General features: G+C 36.5%; 2 protein-coding genes across 2 annotated transcripts; one reads left to right on the forward strand and one right to left on the reverse strand.

Moving 5' to 3' along the window:
- Positions 1-1,111: 1,111 nt before the first annotated feature.
- Positions 1,112-10,640, reverse strand: LOC127948478 (dual specificity testis-specific protein kinase 2-like). Its single transcript, XM_052544933.1, has 11 exons — positions 10,351-10,640; positions 9,317-9,865; positions 5,960-6,081; positions 5,655-5,703; positions 5,422-5,568; positions 4,652-4,734; positions 4,388-4,478; positions 4,220-4,303; positions 3,505-3,591; positions 3,312-3,408; positions 1,112-3,031 (listed from the first exon to the last, which is right to left on the reverse strand). The coding sequence occupies exons 2-11, from the start codon at positions 9,491-9,493 to the stop codon at positions 2,001-2,003; spliced, it is 1,968 nt and encodes a 655-aa protein (XP_052400893.1). The 5' UTR covers positions 9,494-9,865; positions 10,351-10,640; the 3' UTR covers positions 1,112-2,000.
- An 8,364-nt stretch (positions 10,641-19,004) lies between these two features.
- Positions 19,005-21,475, forward strand: LOC127948537 (thioredoxin-like). Its single transcript, XM_052545014.1, has 3 exons — positions 19,005-19,100; positions 20,904-20,969; positions 21,101-21,475. Exons 1-3 carry the CDS (start codon positions 19,068-19,070, stop codon positions 21,227-21,229), a joined length of 228 nt encoding a protein of 75 aa, XP_052400974.1. The 5' UTR covers positions 19,005-19,067; the 3' UTR covers positions 21,230-21,475.
- The last annotated feature ends 1,026 nt before the right edge of the window (positions 21,476-22,501 follow it).

The following is a 22,501-nucleotide window of genomic DNA, read 5'->3' on the forward strand; positions in this document are numbered from 1 at the left end:
GTACATAAACAAGCATGAGGAAATTCAGTGGATGTGTTTCTGAGGCATAAAACACTTCTTCATAACAGACATGGAATCTCAGAATTTGCATAAACTAATACAAAAATTCAGCCCCAGACAAGTATTGATCCACAATGAATCAGGCTACCTGTGAAAATTTGCAATCATGTTTAAACATAAAGCAAAAATTGTAAAAAGTTAATAATTTTTACTGGGGTGTGTCATTCTTGTCTTGAGTAAATATTAGTGGCCATCAGAAAACACTTTGTGCGAGATGCTCTTTTGCTTTTTAAATACGATTTCATACCTTGAACATCACAAAAAAGCTGAGCTAGATCAAACATGAAGGTAAATGTCCTCTAACATCTCTCATGTGAGAGGAATCTGATTTTTTTTTCCCTACAGCAGCAGTGATCTAACAAGAGTGTATCCTCCAGACCACAAGGGGGAGATAAAAAAATGTAAACCACTATCTTCTACATCATCATTTTGTGTAAAACTCAAAATGTATCAGTTTTCATTTAAAAAAATGCCTATTAGTACAGTACACTTTACATAATGACCATGATTTACTGCATACATTGCATCTAAACATACACATGTATCACAAAAATGTCTCTGATGTCAGACATCAGTAGCCAGTGTCACGCACCCGAGTCCACTCTCACAGCAAAGTGAAGAGCATTCAGTCTTTCTGATAAATAAATAAATAAATCAGATAATACAATTAAAATACTTAAAATGCCACTATTATCGTGTACTGTAGGTCTCCCTTACTACAAACACAGTATTTATGTCCTTTTAAACACAGTGGCTTTCAGTCGATCAAACATTTATGGAGCCAAAAAGAGCACACAATGAAAAGCAGCCATTATTGAACAGTAATGGTATTAAGTTATTCTGAATTACGGCAAAAAGACCATGATAAAGAACTGGCACTATGGAACCAGAAAGCCTTTCTTCCTCACTTCTATCCTTTGTGTCACTTCTATCCTGTACACACCTTTGAAGGGATAGTTCACCCAAAAACAAAAAGCTTTACTGCTATATATAATGCAATACATAATGCTATATATATATATATATATATATATATATATATATATATATATATATATATATATATATATATATATATATATATATATATATATATAGACTTTTCAGCAGATGGCTTGAATACTGTGCAATGTTTTGGGGGTGGGAATCATTCTAGAAATAAAATAATAATTGAATAACACTACAAGAAACAACTTTTTTTTTAAAACATAAGTTAAAAATATTATGTAATCTCTTAAGTAATCTCTTTCCGCTCAAGCTTTCATAGGCCAAATTGCCATTGTTTTTATCTTATTCAAAATGACTACAAAGCAACAATTAATATTATGATTTTATGATATTATTAAATAAAAATAATTAAACAAAAAAATAAATATACTGTAATAGCATTTAATGGACATTTTAAAATTGGAAATTTAATAAATACAATTTTATTTTATAGTACAACCGTAAAATTATTATAATAAAAGTATTTTTAAAATAAATGCACTGCTGCAACACTGTTCATTTAGACATGTGTTCTCAGTCGAAACTGTTTCAACCTATGCAATTTGACAATCGCACAAAGCCATATGATACTATCTGCTTAATTTTTTTAAATATATTTTGGAACCCTAAAAAATTCTGTCATTATTTACTCACCCTCATGCCAAAAATCATATGACTTCTTTATTCTGTAAAATAGGACGAATATATTTTAAAGAATGATTTAAAGATCCAACCAATGAAATAGTACTGACTTTCACCGTATGGACAAAAACAGTGTGGCATTTTTCAAAACATTGTTTGTGTTTCTCAGACTGAAGTTATACACGTCTGGAACAACATCAAGGTGAGTAAATGACAGAATTTTCATTTTTGGGTGAACTATCCCTTTACATCAACCCACACTGCACTCACTGTGTGGCATTGCAGTTTCTGAGATGTCGCAGTGGTCATCTTTAGGTCTGTGCCTCTGGGAGGGGTAAGCCTGGCTCACAAGTAGCTGTGGATGGAGCCAGACCCATCGCTCCCCGACAGAACAGTCCCTTTGCTGTGGCTGCGGATGCTTCGCCTCCGTTGAAGTTCCTGTACGGTCGTCGCAGAGGTCCACGGCGCGAGGGAGGAGCTCTACGCAGGCACAGAGAAGGGAAGCTGAACCCAGCCAGACAGCAGGCTGGACAAGAAATCACATCGCCTTGTTCGGTAGTGGGTGGTAAAGGCTCCAGAGCGGGGCCTCGGTAACCGTTCAGTCTTGCCCATGCTATTGGCCGCCCAGGCCTCAGCAGTCCATTGTTATTGTCCAATCGGGGAAGGGGAGGTAATAACGGTGGTCCATTAGAGATGGGTGTAGCCCAACCATTGGACTGCAAGGACGAGGAATAAGAAGAACCGCTGATAAACTGCTTCCCTGACACGTTTCCTTCTGCTGTGTCGGGCGAGCTGCTACAGTCCATGGGCTCTGTGAGGCTCAGTCGCTCCTTCTCCACCTCTTCATCCTCCTCTTCTTCTACCCGTTCTAAAGACACCATATCTAAGTCCAGAACCAGGCCTGAGTCCACCACCTCGTCTTGCCATACTTCTGCCTCGTTCTCTTTCATTCTGTCTCTGAGATCTTCAGTCCTCTCCTCCCCTTGGTCCCAGGAGGGTAGCTGTCGTCCCAGCTCGGGGGTGCATGGCAGGGAGCGACACCTTCGAGGAGGGCCCCGGAGCCCCAGGCTCCCGTTTAGTGGTTGGGAGGCACAGGGGTCTGGAGGAGGTGGAAGGGTAAAGGTAAGGGAGATGACAGATTTACTAGGGGTGTCGAACAGCTTGATGCGACCACCGTTGAGGTCTTGGCGAAGAGAGAATGGGTTGACACGTGCAGGTGTGCCTAAACACGGTGAAGTGGCAGGGGGCAATACGTCTGATTGACTACGGGACAGGCGCTGGTCACCAGGAAAGCATGGAGAGCTTCTCCTCCTATACGGACTGACGTCAATCACAAGGGGCTCTGAGGAAACCACAACAAGGATTGGTTGTCAGAGGACTGAGAAAACTGCTAAATTATTTATTGGTGGATGTAAAAAGAGTAATAAAAAAAGTGATTTTAGTCTCTTATGTTCACCAAGACTGCATTTAATTATTATTTTTTAATTGTAAAATATTATTACAATTTAGAAAAAAACTTTCTATTTAAAAAATCTATCTATTTTAAAATTACTATTACTGTTAATGTATTGCACTGATTTAGTCCTTTCAACCCCTGCCTGTGTTATCTGTAACATACTTACCTAGAATGATTGGAGCTTCACTCATCTTCCTCTCTCTCTCTATCCTCTCAAGTGTCACTACTATTTCAGAAAAGGCAGGACGACTGTCTGCACTCATCTACCACAGAAAGAGCATAACAAATTAAATACAACTGAGAGCATGACATGTACACTACACTGAACGTCTGAGTGTATATATGCATATGTGGCTTACATTGCAGCAACTGACAGCCAGAAGAAGGAATGAAGGTGGACAGTCTCCCACCATATGCTCAAAGGTGTCAACATCCAGTCCGAAATCCTACAGACAAACAGCCAGATTATATTTACTGCTCTGTCCAGGCATCTTCACATGAAAATTTAAGATTAATCTGGATGTTTGCAATAATTAACAATGTGTTGTTTTCTAAAAATAAATAAATAAAAAGATAAAAATAGGAAAAACCTATTTTTATGGAAATATACTCCACCATGCTGCTTCACCAGCAGAGGGAGACATGAAATTAAAAAGTAAACATTGATATCAAAGTCTAATCTGAAGTGGTCATGAAAAATGTAACTTCGTTGAATTCTTAGAATGGATCTGAATACATTATATGCTTATGCATATGCACACATCATATTTAGAAATAAACACGGGAGCAAAGAAAACAAAAGCAAAATAATCATATTATTTTTGCATTAATTTGATTACATTTTAGTATAACAGATATATTTTGTGTTTTAATACAATTGCAGAATATCAACATTTCAGTTATCATTACCCAGACATAGAAAATATAAACATAGGCTGAGGCTAGATTAAATTTAGCTACTAATTATTAGTTATTAAAGTAATCTGAACAGTTTTATTTTTTAAGCTTGATCAGTTGATTGACATGATTCTGTGGTTGATTCTATGCTTCATTTGGTGGTGTGCAGTTATGTACCTCTGTTCGTGGGAGGATATCTGGGTCAGCCTCAATTCGAGCAATAATCTCACAAAGGATTATTCCATACGCAAAAACATCCACCTATGGTATGAAAATGAGATGAATAAAGTTTCACAGGCACACAAGAGTTGGACGCTGACTTGTTAGTGTTGAAAGATAAGAAACCTTCTCATTGTACAGCTCTCCTCTTAACATTTCCGGAGCCATCCAGTAGGGGGAGCCCACAACAGCCAACGGCTGCTTTTCAACACCATCACTGTAGACAAGAAAGACAAAGCATAGGTTTTTTTATATCAATATTTGGCCTATGTTTGGAATATAGCCTTTCTGGATAGCTGTCATACTTTTGGTATCTCTGTGTCTCTAGTTAAGTACTGATCCATTTAAATGTCATCATCAAATGTGTGTCAAAAGGAGAGATGTACTGACCTGTAATCAGGGATTTTCTCTGCCAGCCCAAAGTCCCCAACCACAGCAGTAAAAGCACCATTGTCACAACGGACCAGACAGTTCTGTATAGTACAGTAGTCTAGTCAGGGTATTTCATAGGATATAATGGTAGAGTATTTCAAGGTTCTTAGCCTTATTCATAGAATACTGCATTGATGACATTTTTGTAGGCCAAAACCCAAAACGAGTTAACATGTTAGCATTTCTGTTTGATTACATTGATTATTAATGAAATTTAACCTCATCACGCCGACCAATTAAACTCATCTATTGACTAATTTACTTTTAAAGCCTCATTGCGTTTATAATCACAATCTTGCAAACAATTCCTACTCAGATTTTCAGGTAAATGTTTTTTAAATATAGACTAAAATATTGTTATCAGAAGCGTAATGTTAGTGACGTTAAAATCATGCAACCAGGGTGTTATTTGTTCACTTTGTACTTCTGGAGATTGTATTTAGACATCAAAATTCATCAAATTAGTGTTCCTTTATGAATATGATCATGACTAACAAAATGTGTATGAATCAACTTTTGCTAATCACAGCTTAGTTTCTGCACTAATCAAAAAAAGCCCATAAAAAATCTACTTTTTTCAAGAAAAACGGTGATGGTTGGCCTATAAAAACACGACATCACTGCAATGCTCTTTTTTTGTCCCATGTCTCCAGCGTGCAGCAAGCACAAAATGAACAGACAGAGCTGCTGGCACAATAAACCATATATGACTGTCATTGTGTCTGTACCTTTGATGTAAGATCTCGGTGGAAAATGCCCTTGCTGTGTAGATACTGCAGCCCTCTTGCAATGTCCAGAGACAGACCTATCCTCACGATCCATGACAGATATATGTCACTGTCCAGCAGCTGCTCCAGATTGCCCCCATTTATGTACTGTAAACGGTGACATTACATTTATTATCATATCAACCCGACAGTCCATTTACTCCTGAAGTCTGGATTTCTATGCAATGTCTTACCTCTGTAAGAGCATGAAGCTGTCCTTCATGAACACACACACCCCAAAACCTAATGAAGGTGAGAACAACTTTTTATTTTCTATATTTTTTGTATTCCTTTTGTGAATATGTACTTTCAACCTGGGATCATTTTTCAACAGGATACATATAAATTTTATCACATTAAAGTCAGACCCTACAAATACATAACCCAAGAAAAATATTATTTATGCCATTACACTGTTGTATTTTATATCATTCAATGAATACAGAGAGAAGTATTCCCGGTTTTATGTACAAAAAAGGACCAATGTTAAATCCCACACCTGAGGATGTTGGGGTGGCAAAGGCGGTTCATGAGTTGCACCTCTCTCAGCATGTTGGCTTTGTTGCTGGCCAGTGTGTTCATCTTCAGAGCCATCACCTGCCCTGTGATCCTGTGCTGCACCTGCACAACACACACACACACACACACACACACTTATTCAGAGACTTATTCATTTGTATGATACATGTAATAGACCAGAGATGCCCAAACAAGCCCATGACCATTTGCCTTTTTGATTTGGCGTGCTATGCTACAGTTGGTACTCAACCAAAACAAGTATTTTACCACCATGGGTACCTTAGTCATATCTTCAGCAAATGCATTTGCAGATTTTGACTGCTAATTGGAGATTTAACCATAGACTTCTACAGGTGAACATATCAAAGCACATTTTTGAGAGTAGCTATCAACCTTGCCTTGTCAAGGGGCAAAATCTGACTGTTGTAATCAGCAGATATTCTAAGAAAAGCACTGTAGTTCAAAGAATTCATATGCACAGGAACAAATTTAGTACTTTTAAACATATGTAAATGTGTTTGTTATTTAGAACAAATTAAAGCAGCATAATAAATGTCAAAACTGAGAGCATGTATTTATGTTCAGGATACACGGTAGGAAACATTTAAGGGCAATTTTTTTTTATGTGATTGAACATTTACTTTTGAATCAAATCAGATTTTTGGCCTGTTGTATTAAAGGGTTTGGGCATCTCTTACCATTTAAAATCAATATTTTTTGCTGTATCAGTTAAATAAAAAAATTGTATTTATGCATTTAGCAGACGCTTTTATCCAAAGCGACTAAAAGTGCATTCAGGCTATCAAGAATATTTTTTTTTACCTATCATGTGTTCCTGGGGAATCGAACTCCCAACCTTGTGCTTGATAGCACAATGCTCTACCAATTGAGCTACAGGAACATTAAAAAAAGTTGCACCCCCCCCCCACTTTTCCCAGCTTCACCTCTATACATCTGCTACAGGGTGATTGCATGTGTGTTATATATGTTTTTTTCATATATGTTATATGTGCAGCATCAGTATTTCTTACATGCTCACAGCAACATGTTTGTGGATGTTTTGGAAGTAGCGAGTCTAAGCAGCAGCAGTGTAGCAGATATATTCTGCCAAGACCAAACACATTAACATTGTCATGTAAATTACCATGTTAAACTCTCAGAGAGTTGTTATAACAGAAATAATTATATATATTAATATCAAGCTTCTGTATGTAGAAACTGTAGGGTGCTTATCATCTCCCATAATTTTTAACTTTTCAAAATATTTCCATTGTACACTATGCCGGAGTGCCTAAAACTCCACATCTGGCCAGCACAGCAGAGTATGTTCATTCAGTCGCGTTAATGACCTGTTCTCATTCAGGATAAAATCTACTGTACATCTGCACAAGAGTATCTAAAGCTTTTTCTGGCCCTACTAGGCAGAATTACTCCGCAACATGCGTTAGACTGACATAAATATGGCTTTGTGTGTTTATGAGGTAGAGAGAGTTGGAGAAAGATCCAGTAGAGTATACTGAGTATTAAAGCCATTAGTGCACTAACAGGCTTTCTGGATTTCCCATCATCCCATCTGACCAGCAGGAAACCAGGACATCATCACAGCAACGTCACACACACAAAACATGGGCATCACCAAACACCACAACATACACCAGCCCATGTATATAAATCAGATATCAGGCTGACTTTGATTTATAACTATTTGAGAACCGCATGTCAGTAATACATTCATATTTCAAACTGTGCCTTACAGAGTCATTTGTCATTTAGACTTAATTCTTTTATTACACTTTTTTGCGGTGACACCAAATGTTTTATACATTTTGACTTCTAAAAAGGAAAATGAAAGACAAATGAGTTTTCTTGAGGTGGCACAAACCACTTTCATTAAACATTAAATTTTTCAAAAGTTACATTCACAGCTTTCTGCAATGATATGTAGTTGTTTAGGCCTACTGTCGAGCAAAAATATAAATATAAAAAAATGTACCAAAACTGCTCTGCTTTTCTTTATTTATAGATACAAATAAAAGTTATGCATTAGAAATTAGACCTCTTTAGTTACTTTACTGTATTTTCTGACTTTACTGTAACCACTAATGAAGTATGACAGCTACTATGACAGCTCACACACAAACACACACGCACGCGCACACACACACACACACACACACACACACACACACACACACAAAACAGTAAAGAATAAAATAAAATTACATTGTGGTCCACAATGTTCTTAAAAAGTATGAAAGGAGTGTCTGTTATTAAATATGGGACAATGATGGACAAACTTTCAAATGAAAGCAATAGACATGGGCCAATAAGCACACACACACACCCCTCTGTGAAGAGGCAGACAGATTAGGGCAGGTTGGTAATCTGATTATACTGTCGAGTACAACCAACCTGTCTTATCATTAATCATATACACTGCTGCTCTTAACATGGACACATATGACTCTGTTGTATTATATACAAGATGAATGAGACTGTGAGACTTCAGGATATGTGTCTTTTTTTAAACTACACAGTTATTCAAATTCCAGTGTATGCTTTCAAATTGGTTTAAACTATTTCTTTGTGAACAATGTTCTGAATCCATTTCTTTTTTTGAAACAAAATTGAAATGATCATTAAAAAATTGTTATATTAATTATGGATTATTTGTAATATTATAATCTGTGTTTATGGCATTTTATTTTATGGCTATTATTAAACAATGCTTTTTTAACAGCACTGCTATTCTTTAATGAAAACATTTTAACAAAAATGTTATCATGTTAACTGGTTTTCATTAATCATTAACATTACTGAATCAAGCTAAATACATTAATTTATACCAACATTTATACCAACAAAGCTAAATTTTATCATTTAAAAATTGCTGGTGAAAATTTTGACAGAAGTCCCGTTTATTGGTAGACAAAATAGACAAAATTTTACTAAAATAAATAAAAGTAACAAAAAATAAACAAATGAAAGTTTTACACACACATGCACACACATATTGGTCAAACTGATTACTGATAATCAGTTTCCATTATAAACTATAGTTTAAGGTTGTAAATCAGAGGCTCATCTCTCATCTCACAAGTCATTGTGAATTAATTTCACTAGCGGCCTGAATGCTCAGAATTAATATTATTTTATGAAATCCATGGACTGTTCAAATCATGAAAACTCTCTCTTACTGCTTCTTAACTTGACTAATTATTTAAAGTGCAAATCATCAGAAGGTGCAACCAAACATCTGTCAGAAAAAAACATGACCACTGTAAAAAATCTAGGACCGTGGATTATCATTGGTAGATATAAAAAGAGGCAAAGTTACCTTAAAGACTTCTGAGAAGAACCCGGATCCGATTTTTTCACAGCAAAAATCGTCAATCCGTGCGAGGCTGGACACGGCACTCCGCAGAGCCCGGTACGACGAAGGCCGGATCCGGTTAGGCCCGTAAAGGGCATGCGGTGGGGGTTCACATGTTTCTTGGTTATCATCTTGATCCATTATGATGGACAGACAGGCGGCGGGTCCCTTTAACGCAACCAAGTCCAAATATCCATATCCCGCGTCAGATGCACTACAAACAATCACTTACAAAAACAGCTCAATAACCAATAAACCACATAAAACTACCCGATTAATTATTCTCCAAAAAGGGCAAATGAACGCAAATGATGAAAAGTGCGCTCGAGCTTTTTCCCGAAAGATGCGGTTGCCATGGTTCATTTTCCGGTCGCTCGCGCGGTCCTTAAATCAGCCTGCGCTCCAGAAAGGTCGCGCGCTCTCGCCAGCAGCTCTGAAAAACAGATCTGTCCTCTCCAATATCTGTAACTGTACCGGTAGCTTCAATCCCAACGGCTTTTACAAAGAACCCACCTGCAAAAGGGTTAAATATGGTTTAAAAATAAGTAACGTCTCATTACACATTAATAGACATGGCTTTATAAATCACTAAGACTGAGTAGCCTAAATAGTGCTATCGATATGGAGAGATGCAGCTTTAATGTCTATTGGACAAATTTAACTGAACACTTTTTGAATTAACATAGAATGCAGCCCAATACTTCTAACGTCTAGAAGAAATGCGGTGTATCCGCACCATCTGTCGAGTCTGGCTGCAGACAGGATCCATTGCGGATTGTTGCTGAAATGACATGATCGCTAAAGGGCTTGCTCTAAATGCAATTCGCTTTTCACCTTTATTAATTTTCAAAGCGAATACCGTTTTGCTGACTTAGCTGGTTATTATTTTGTATTAGACATGCGATATAATAAAATGTCATGCACATGCAACCGGGGACGGCATGCGCGCAGCCGGGCCAATGCGGCTCCCTTAGGATATGATGGCACTGTAACGTTACCTGATTTTAGCAGGATCGAAGAAAAGACTTTCTTGTTTGGGCACCAACGTTGCATTTAGCAGATATTCAGTGGTTTGTCAACAACATCTCATCCTCAAGTTGTCACCGTCCGTCTCGGCCATACTGTAGTGAACGCTTATGCCGCTTGTAAATTTGCCCGTTCATTGGAGAAGAATAGGGGCAGGTCTTGGCAAGGCTGGACATTGCGCGTCGAGCATGCGCAGTAACTGCTCCAACGTGTGCCAGCGTGATTCTGCACTATTGCGATTCTGCACTGCATTCACAGCCGGACAAAAAAGGCTGCAAATCGTATCTTGACTGAGTATAAAAGCGTCCACTATGCACGTCAAATATATATTGTTTTTACATCAATCAAGGATTCGAGCCAATGAGAGGCCAGTGCGCTGGCGTGGCTGAACTATGATGTCATCTTTAAATTTCATGTCACACTGCAACGTACATAAAGATGCTTCAGTGTTTTGGATGATCTCATCGTCGTAACTTGTGAGTCAGCAGTACAAAAACAGGCCACTGGACCCATTATCTGAAATTTAACTATTGCATCATATCAATTTAGTCACTGCCTATGCAATTATTTTTATGTTTCCTCTATCATGGCGAATTCTTCTAAGAGAAGGAAGTCATACTCTTTTATCAGCTGACCTTATTATTATTTTTAAAACAATGAATTATTATTAAAACAATTAATTTGCCCATAGGCCATGTTTAACCTGAAATATAAGATTATTTGAAATGCAACTTATTTGACTCACTAAGGACAGTCAAAACAGTCTAAATTTATGAAGCCTGCATATATTTGTAAACAAAATATCATACAAAATATTAATATTAACAAAGAATATCAAACAAAATATGTTTAATTCACTTTCAGATAATAAAAAAATAAACAATCTGAATCTCCTGCCATGGTTCATCAATAGGTGGCAGTAGAGTCAAATGTGTGCTTCAAACCCTCTTTCATTTTTCTTTAAAACTTTGAGGTTTAGGCAGGGGGCAAGGAACTCGACCGGAAGTTGAAGTCGGGTGGGGGCTGCCATCTTTTAGCAGAACTTCACTTGCGTTAGCATTCCCATTGACTCCCATTCATTTTGGCGTCACTTTGACAGCGAATAACTTTACATCTGAGGCGTTTAAAGACTCAGTTTGTCCATTATTTATTTCTAAAGACACACGACAATGTATAAAGGGCTCCATTACCTTCTATGTTACATTATGGCCCCGTATAAACAGTTTTTGTGAAAAATAGGCTAACGATTGCATCATAACCACTAGACTCTCTGTCACATTACCGTACAGACAGGAGGAGAAGCTCGCAGGCAATTAACTTAATATGCCGTAATGGCGTTACATTTTAAAATACTATACAAAATAATTAATCAGAATACTTACTCCTGCTGACTCACGCCAAAGAACTCCCCGCTCAAGCTCGCCGTCTCTGCAAGATTAACGATGGCAGTTTGCACGCACAGCTACTAGAAGATTTACATCTGTCAGACAGGTTGCTGACGTCGTCAAGCTTCGTTTGAGTCTGCGCGTCAGAAACGGAAGTGCTAAAAAACGCTAAAAATGGGCTTCACTTGTCTCAATTGAGTTCCAATGGGGTCGCTGTGTCCATTTCTTTTACTGTCTATGGGTTTAGGTCAATTGATATGAGGTATGATATATGATATATAAAAATATAAAACTGCACATCAGCATATTTTAAGTCGGCAAACTATAATTTTAAAACGTCTGTGATTGAGTAAGGCCTGTTTGTACTCTCCATAGACAGTAAAAGAAATGTGTAGTAATAGTCACATGATGAAACACCCTACATACACAAAAACTGTATTTTTCAAACAATTCCATTATCTGTATACCACTGTTTTCACTGTCATAAAAACCATAGACAGTAAAAGAAATGGACACAGTTGAGCAACCTGTCTCACAATTGTAAGTCTTCTAATCAGGGGCGTAGCACCAAATTTTGGGCCCTGGGTACAAACCATCTTGCTGGGCCCCGTACCAAATACCATAGTGATACCAATGGGTGGGCTATTTTAAAGAAAGTCGGTAACCAAACGACTGATAGACCCCATTGACTTCCATAGTAGGAAAAAAAAATACTATGGTCAATGGGGACCAGCAACTGTTTAATTACCAACCTTCTTTAAAACATCTTCTTTTGTGTTTAGCAGAAAAAAGGAAATCATACAAGTTTGGAACAACTTGAGGGAGAGTAAAAGAAGGCAGAATTTAAATTTTTGGGTGAACTATCCCTTTAAAGTTTAAATGTGTACAATAACAATGTACCCATTTAGCTTATTTCCTCTTAAAACTTAAGTACTAATTACTAAGTGTTAAAACAGGCAATTCCTCTAAAAGCTCACCTTGTCTCACTGTCACATACACCTCACTGTCACTGCTTTCACCTGGCCATGATGAGGGGCCTGCTGCTGCAGGGTCTGAAACTGAAATATATGGCTTCAAATGGTTGCTAAAATATCATTTATTGTCACAATACCTTTTTTAAAGTGTAGGCTAGGTATAAGTTAATTGTTGATTATTTGTCTGTTTAAAATAAATGCAGACTATAGAATCACAAGGGTACACTAACCGCCAAACTAGAAATTCTGTCTTTGAATTACGTTTTAAAATAAGTCATTTTCAATCATTAAGATGTGCATTAAACTGAGAACAATCATGTACTTAATGTAAGAGTGTGCGCAAGCTAATTTGCATAACAATGCATAATAATGCATAACAAGGGGAAGTCATGGCCTAATGGTTAGAGATTTGGACTTGCAATCGAAGGGTTGTGAGTTCGAGTCTAGGGCTCGCAGGAATTGTAGGTGGGGTGAGTCAATGTACAGTTCTCTCTCCACCTTCAATACCATGACTGAGGTGCCCTTGAGCAAGGCACCGAACCCCCAACTGCTCCCTGCTCCAGGCTGCCGCAGCATAAATGGCTGCCCACTGCTCCGGGTGTGTGTTCACTTCTGTGTGTGTGTGTGTGTGTGCTTTGGATGGGTTAAAAGCAGAGCATGAATTCCTGTATGTCACTTTCACTTCACTTAAAATAGGTGCTAATGATCTGTGTTTTCACGGGTGTTCGATTTTAACAATGGGGGGAAATATAGTGTTTTCATGTAAACTTCTGACTCAGGGGAGAACTCCTCCAAGAGTAGATCTTTATGTAAAAACAATGTCAATGCTCGATGATGTATTTGGAGCTCACCTTTCTTTTCAAAAAACTGAGAGAGCAACTGTTTGCCCTCATTTGCCTTTCTCTCTTTAATCTTCTTTTCTTTTAGTTTTTGAGCCCATGATTTTCTTTTCTTAAGGAAAGATATGACTCTTCCCCTGTCTTCCTATCACGGCTAACTCCATCTCCTGTCTCATTAACTGATTCACCACAGGTCCGCAGCTGAAGCACCTGAACTGCGGGTCATACCAGCAGCATGAAAATTTATTTTTAGCCGTCCCTGGGAAGGTCAAAAAAAGTTGATTGGATTCAGAGAAGAAAATAACACAAACAGAAATGAAACTCTTTCTTCTTCTCCGTGAGAGGGCCATAAGACCACGCCCCCTTTTTTGTGTATTCCTGTGGGCAGAGGTTAGTCAAAAAACGGTTAGTGACGTCATTACTGCAGGAAGTAGATGGATGTAGTCCAAACTGGTCGTTCGATGTAGGCGAATTCTGTTAAAGGTCCCGTTTTTCGTGATCCTATGTTTTGAACTTTAGTTAGTGTGTTATGTTGTTGTTAGAGTATAAATAATATCTGTAAAATTCTAAAGCTCAAAGTTTAATGCCAAGCGGGAAGAGGAAGAGCTGCGTATGTGTTTGTCGCCATGTCGTCGAAACGCTGTTATTTTCATCTCTGAGTCCAATCATCTTTGTTTGGCCTTCCCAGGGACGCTGTACTTAAGTGTAAGTGTAAGGGTAAGTGTATTGTATTATTTAAGTTGGTGCGTTTAACAGTTTCTGTAACTTATTACACAAAAGGCAACGGTGTTTGGCTTTGTTAATTAGATGTTAAGGCTGTGCAAAAAAATAAAATGCGATTTTCATGCACATCTTGTCAGTGATTATATGTACATCTCCAGCAGTTTTCAAAACAAATCCTGCCCACTTGCTTCTCAAAACTAGCCCAATCGCGTTTCCAGGAGGGCAGCGTGCGCTAAGCAAGTGTCGAATCACAACACAGGAACCGCTGGCCTAATCAGAACCCGTTACGTATTTCTGAAGGAGGGACTTTATAGAACAAGGAAGTCATCAGCCCGTTTTTATGACAGTGAAAACACTGGTATACAGATAGGTGAATTGTGTGAAAAATACTGTGTTTTTTTTACACACGAAACATGAACACGTTATATTGCACACTGTAAACACAATCTAAGCTTCAAAAAAGAACAAAAAACAGGACCTTTAAATAAAATATCTCGCTTGGCATTGAACTTTGAGCTTTAGAATTGTACAGATATTTTTTATACTCTAACAACAACATTACACACTAAATAAAGTTTAAAACATGGAATCACGAAGAAGAGGACCTTTAAGGGACTTGTCCCTCAGAGGTAGATTTCTTCTGTCAAAAGCAGAAGGAATTTCTAGATTAACCTATATTCCCTATATCAACCATATATCTAGACAATAAAACTGTAAAGTCTATCGATCAAATTTTATTAAATTTTTTATGGAAGAACCGTGTGCACTACATCTGTACATTTCTTTTCTTTAAATAACACTCTCAAAATTAATTGGTTAAAATTTTGTTTGAATAGACCTTCTTTGTGAAATTTTATTTCTAATTCTATTTCTGACCAACTTTCTTTTTTTACTGATGTGTGATTATAAGACTGAGTAATTGCCTGTGATGCTATCTGCCTTTCATGCTCTAGCTATGCTGACTTGTAAACTGATCTACAAGCACAACCAATCACAAACAATTGTTGTATTTTGTTTAAATATAAAAGCATTTTTTTGAAAAGCTGGTTTGATAAGGGTATTGTTTTAGTGTGTCATTTGTTTTACACTCAAGGATATCTTATGACATATGAGGAGTTTCTTGCACACTTTAATTTTCATGTGATTTCCAAGGAATTGTCTCTTGTTTTATCTGCAACTAATTGTGCTATAGTTTCCTTATTTAGAAAATTGATGTTGGTTGATATGCCCATTGTCAGTCTAACTGATACAGTATGTAGTGAAATTAGTTTTTCACAGACTAAAAATAACAAATCTATTTGTTCTCTATTTTTAAGAAGGATATTGATGTTAATGTCTCTTTGCACTTGGAAACTGTACCCCACAACTTCTGGCACTGTAGTCATGTTAAAGAATTATGGTATGATGTCGCCATGTTTATCAAAGAAAAGGTACTCTTTAATTTTAATTTGCATTTCGAAAATTTAGTTTTTGGATATCTTGATTATGGAAATGTGAACAAAGAAGTTTTTGTTATTAATCTATTTATTTTGTTGGTTAAGTTTCACATTCATAAGTGTAAATTTTCTAACAAAAAAAAACAAAAAACAGTGTTTTATAAAGAGTTGCAAAATTACTTGTGTACTATCCAACATAGTACTAATAGAAAGGCAATTAAAACTGTCCATTTGTGTTCTATATTTAAAATTATTTTAGTAATGTAAAAGTCATGCTTGTCTATGATTGGATTTTTTGTTTTTGTTTTATTATTATTTCATTTTATATTATTTTGTTATTACTTATTTTTTTATCCTTTGTTACCCTGGCTTTATATTGTCTGTTGTATTGTTTTGTATCTGTTGTTTAAAGCATAAAAAAAGTAATTTTAATCAGTTTCTAAGAAAATAAGGCTTCCTATGTCATTTTGCTTCTCAAGTAAATGGATATGGATTCATGAATCTTTAGACTGGAACTGGAAATAAAGAAAAAATATTTTTTGCAGTGTGATAAGAAGGTACAGTCAAAATTCACACGCATATTTTTTTTATATTTAATAAATCGTACTGACCCTAAACATTTGGACATTGTTCTGTTTGCCTTATATTTTTGTATTATAGTTTACCTTGAAACATATTGTATAGGGTAGCTTTTATTTCAATCTCTCAGCTTATTTATTTTCATTTTGGTCAACCGCTGTTAGAAATGTATCCTAAATGTTCACTTCTCTTTCACTTCTGGTAGATTGGGTCTGTCTGCTGATGTAGATCTGAAAAGTTCACCGCAATGGAGGCTCTCATTTGGTCTTTCCAGTTGATGCCCAGCTGCAGAGCTGGCACTGGTTAGATAGGATTCAAGTATTCAAGAGCTTTATTGTCATATGTACTACAGAACAATTAAACTTTTATTTTGCTTACTCCTCTCGAGAATGACAGGGTATAATGGGAACAAATATAACTTACACAGGCAATACAAAGTATGTAAAGAAGATTAATAGAAAAAAACTGTAAAGTATAGTAAAAATATAAATAATAATACAAGTAGCTTAAAAAAAGAAGATGTTCTGGCTGCAGGGCTCCGGTACCGCTTGCCAGACTTCATACCTCGTACCTAACTAGCCTTCTACCACGCTACAACCCATCACGCACCCTAAGGTCACAAAACGCTGGACTTTTGGTAGTTCCGATAGCAAAGTCCACTAAAGGAGGTAGAGCTTTCTCACATTTGGCTCCCAAACTCTGGAATAGCCTTCCTGATAATGTTCGGGGTTCAGACACACTCTCTCTGTTTAAATCTAGATTAAAAACACATCTCTTTCGCCAAGCATTCGAATAATGTATCTTTTATTTGTGAGTGTAGTTGCATCTGATCAAAGGTGCATTTTTATTCATTAGCTTGGGTTAAACAAATTTTACTTTGTTGGATCAGCAGCTATGCTAATGATGTCTGTATTTTGTTTCTATGTTTCGCCACGGGATTCACATCCCGTGGTAACTAGGATTTACACAAGCTCCAGTCTGGATCCAGAAAACCTGAGAAGAGATGATGCTGACCCTCAGAGGACCTCAGATGATGCTAACCCTGAATCAACAAACAGAACTAACAATTATTGCTAAATGTGTGACTGAATCATATAATAACTTAATTAATAATATTGATAGTTCATCGTCTAGCTGACTAAGTCTTGTATTATTATTATTATTTTTATTTTTTCTAAAATCCTGTCAAATGTGCACAAACTACTAGCTACTACTAAATATTGTAGAAACATAATTTTCTGTAAAGTTGCTTTGTAACGATTTGTTTTGTAAAAAGCGCTATACAAATAAACTTGAATTGAATTGAATTGAATTCATGATGGTGAAGAAATTTTGGATGGGATGGATGGTGTCTTTGATGTTTGCAAGCCCATTTGCAGATCCTTTTTTTGTATATGTCCTGTAGTGAGAGGAGATCAGTCCCTGTGATTTTTTTTTTATCTGTGCAGGTTTTCATTCATCAAGGTGTTTGTAAAAAAAAATTATAAACAATTGAATTTGTAAGCAAATTCTGTAGTAATAGGCTACTATTTTTACTATTATTACTACTATTGTTTACACAAATATGTTCCACAGTGAAAGCCTTCACAGGCCATCTTAGATCTCTTTGTTAAAGGGTGAAATGCTATTTCTTGCATACTGAGTTTTTTACACTGTTAAAGAGTTGGATCCCCATGCTAAACATGGACAAAGTTTCAAAAATTAAGTTGTACGTTTCCGGTTTGTCACAAGTTTCGGAAAGTTTTTTTCGAGTATGGGTCTGTGTGACGTTAGATGGAGCGGAATTTCCTTATATGGGTGCTAAGGGCACGTCTGCCGGAAGAGCGCGTGCTCCCGTAGAGCAGAACAGAGACATTCACTGATCAGAGCGATAGCGAATTGTCACAAAAGGAGTGTGTTTTTGGTTGCCAGGGCAAGACAACCCTGCACAGATTACCAAAAAAAAAATGCATTAAAGAACCAGTGGATGGAGTTTATTTTTACAGAGCATCAACGGAGTTGTGCAAGTGTTTTTGTTTGTTCCCTGCATTTCGAAGATGCTTGTTTTACAAACAAGGCCCAGTTTGACGCCAGATTTGCATATCGTTTATTTCTTAAGGATGATGCAATCCCAACGAAAAAGGTTTGTGTGTTGGAACCGCAGGCAGTGAGTAAAACTGCTTAAAATATCTCTGTGTTGTTAACTTAGCTATCGGCGCGTAAGCACATCATGTAAAAACAACATGCGATGTTGTCATCAAACTGCACTTTCCACATGTACAGCTTAAAAAAAAAACATTTCACCCCCCCTTTAAGTTGATTAGCTGACTGGCATGTCATCATATTCTAATTTGTCGAGATAGTGAATTGGTGGGTTTTTGTTAAATGTGAGCCAAATCATCACAATTAAAAGAACCAAAGACTTAGACTACTTAAGTCTTTGTACACTGAATTTATTTAATACATGAGTTTCACAATTTGAGTTGAAAATGAATTTTTCCTCGAAAATTCTAGTTTATTGAGAAGCATCTGCAAAACATCTTACTTAAACCTAATGATGCAAGAATGTCAAGTGCTGCTCTCACACAGAGCCCCAAACAATGGGGTGATTTCTGGCTTGTAATGCACCAGCATGAGCGTGTTAGGGGCAGGGCTTTTTCAATAAAGCAATGCTTTTTAAACTGCACGCTTGATTCAGGAAGAGCAGAGAGAGGAGGCTCATTTAAGGGAGAGTGAGTTTAAGGTTTCTTTTCTGAACTCCAGACAGCAGTAAAATGATAAAAATTATCATCGAAATTAAAGATCAGGTGAGATCGCTGCTTCAATTCAAAAGACTTTTGATCATTCGCTGCAGTGAAGGAAGCTAGACAGTGTACAAGAACATTATTAAACGTTGGTTTATTTAGACTTTCTTACTGTTTGTTGTAGTCAAATGCGCCCTATTATTTGTTTCCGTCTGTTACAGATAAATCGTGTAATAATTCTTACCAAATGTTGACCTTGATGGTCTACTGATGTGGTTTTGTGTTGTTACCTAGTCCTAGGGCATGTGGTAGGTATATATTTAAATACAATTTAATAAAAGCAAATAGTAAAAAAAAAAAAAAAAACACAGTAAAGTTAAGAAATAGTTAACTCAAAAAATGTGAATAGTTTTACTCACCCTCTTGTTGTTCCAAACATGAATGAATTTCTTTCTTCTGCTTAACACAAAAGAAGATACCTTGAATAATGTTGGTAACAAAACAGGTAATGGTAGCCACTCACTTACATAGTATTTATTTATTTTTAATTTTTTGACCTACAATCAGTGGTGGAGCAAGGGTGTTTTCTGCTCAAGGTGTGTGTTCAGTGTGTGTACAGTTTGGACGGGGGTTAAATGCAGAGCACGAATTCTGAGTATGGGTCACCATACTTGGCTGCATATACTTTCACTTTCACTTTTTCTCTCACTTTTCATAGGGGTGGCCAGGGGGGACCAGCGACCAGTCTCGGGTGGCACAGAAATCTTGATTATTTCAATATAAAATGTGTTTGACTATAATTTACTGGACTTTTTTAGTGGCTACAACACAATTGAGTATTACAAATTTCTACTTAGCTATAATTTAGATATTTGTGAATTAGATCAAGTAATACTGAGTGAATATGACATTATTTGTATTATTCCTCACCTCCAGGTATTTTAATAAAGCGGCTCACAATAGCTGTATTGCTTATTCAGCTTCTGAAAACTCCCAAATGCTCGCTCTTCACAGTGCGACTGCCACAGTGTCATGTGGAGCCACTCAAAATGCCAGAGACTGGAGTGAAATGTAATTTAGTTGTTGTAAAGTTTCTTTTTAAGAATTCCTATTTTTGTATCTTGTGAGCTGAGTATTTAATTTGTAATGTCCTGCTTAATACGATTTAAATGCATATTATAAGCATTTGCTTAACTGTTAGTTGTAGTATTGTGATTTTGTGAATTTATTATTCGATTACACCCATTCATGGTTGCATTAATAATGTTGCCATAGAAATGCATAATCCTTTGAAGACACTAGTCCAGAGTAAGGTTATCACCGAGTAATGAACACTTTTCACATTTCTGGGGTTCTCAGAAGCAGAATTTATCATAGTTGTCAACATTTGTATAATGGTAAGGGAAACCACAACAAAAATAAACTGTGTTCTCATTTGCTTCAATGAAAAAAAAAAAAAAAAAAAAAATATATATATATATATATATATATATATATATATATGTATGTACAATTCTGTGACTTTCCAAAATAATGAAGAGATTGATTACACTGGTTTTAGCTCATGATGTTTACCACTAGATGGCACTAGAATTACATTAACTTGATGCTATGGATAGCCTTCATCCAAATCAAACTTTTAAAAAAAATTATTATTCTGTTCCTTTTTCTGAATGTGCCCTGCAAGTCCTATTCTTATTCAATCATATTTATACAATGCATTCATTTCATTACATGATTTTCTTAAACTTTTAAAATTGTCTACATTATACATAAAGCTTTTATTTTCTTTTTTATTTAATGTAGTTTGATAAGAGCAGCAAAGCATCTTAAGAAATATTAAAGTGATGTTCTGTTTTTTATCAGGATGTCGCCCAGTCTTGTGACATTGAATGTATGCCAGCATTCCACTTCTACAAGAAGGGGAAGAAGGTTTGTTCTGTTGTCTTTCCTCTAGTTGAGCTTATAATAATCTCACAACTATACAAAGTCTATGAGAAAGGAGTGTTTGATTTACTTCCAGTTATTGTTTAGTTGATTTCATCTGCTGTTTTCTCTTGTAGCTGGATAAACTCTCTGGGTCTGACCAGGATGAACTGACAAAGATGCTGGACGAACACAAGACTAAGCCTGATATGACCCACTCATTAATGTTACCTGTGCAGCCTAAGCTCCAATTTTACAACCAATAACTCCCCATTTGTTTTGTTATTCATGAAGAACTTTCATTTTCTAGTCATTACACAGCAGTTTTAGCAGGTCCAAATCTGCCTTACAAAATCTTTCATCCATTTCCATGATTACCTCTGTATGTTTCTGTGTGTTCACTCGTAACTTTGTGTTTTTTTCAATTACAATAAACACAAGAATGGAGCATGCTGATTTTGTGCTTTAGAAGACTTCAAGTGCATATTAGACATTAAATGTCTATTTCTCCACCTCGTGTTGGTTCATTGTCCCAGGCCCTGATGTGATTGATGCCTGTCGTTGGCCTTTTTTTGGTAGCTGCATGAATTGTTTGTGACCAGCTTGTTGTGTCTGGACGGGGTTGCAATCATGTGTTTAGTGGTTTTTATTCTAGCATCTTTATCACTAAGGTAATCTTATTTGAAGTCAAGCATTGGCAATTTTACATTCTGATCAAGGGTTATACAGAAAGAGTGACTGTTTCCATGCTACTGTGTGTGAAAATCGCATCAATCTCGAAAGGCATCTCTTGTCAAACAGTGCATGAATAGTTAACTCCATTGTTTTGTGTTGCTTGATGAGAGCCTATATCAAAAGATTGTTTATAAATGCATTCTCAGTAAGTTTTAACATGGAATGGTTGTGTATGTACTATGCTATGGTATCAATATTTGACCATAGGTTTGGGGAACAGTCTTTTTTTTTGTTGGTTTTTGGCCACCACCATTCAAGAAGTATGCATGTCCATGAAGATGACCCCTGAAGTGATCAAAGACTTATAACACAGAATCTTTTACAATTCCTGAAATGTGTCTCCGAAAACAAAATTATGGATGGGATCAAATAGCTACTGTGCAGGCTTTATTTCGAATGTGTAATGGATGTTAGAATAGACTTATAAGTGAAAGATAAAGTGTTTTTCATTGAGAAGAGAGAGATTATGATAAAAACGTTCCTCTGACGACAGAGAAGAGCCTTGCTGCCATCTAGCGATCATTATGAGGAACAATCAGCCTACAGTAGGCCTACAGTTATGCACTGTCCAATAAAATCATATTTTTAACCTAAAATTAAATTGCCAGGTTATGTTTGCCAATCTTGTAGCGTGCTGATGTTGTTTTAAATTTGAATGAATGCAAAACATGACGTAGCCTATTTTAGCGAAAGACGATTTAATTCCCGTCTATTTCATATTTGCTTTATTAAATGAGGAATGGCATCTTATTCTATGTTCTAAATGTTTTATCAAACGCGTTTCCTTCATTTTATTTTTTACT

The sequence above is a fragment of the Carassius gibelio genome, chromosome B1 (genome assembly GCF_023724105.1).
Source record: "Carassius gibelio isolate Cgi1373 ecotype wild population from Czech Republic chromosome B1, carGib1.2-hapl.c, whole genome shotgun sequence".
Lineage (NCBI taxonomy): Eukaryota > Metazoa > Chordata > Actinopteri > Cypriniformes > Cyprinidae > Carassius > Carassius gibelio.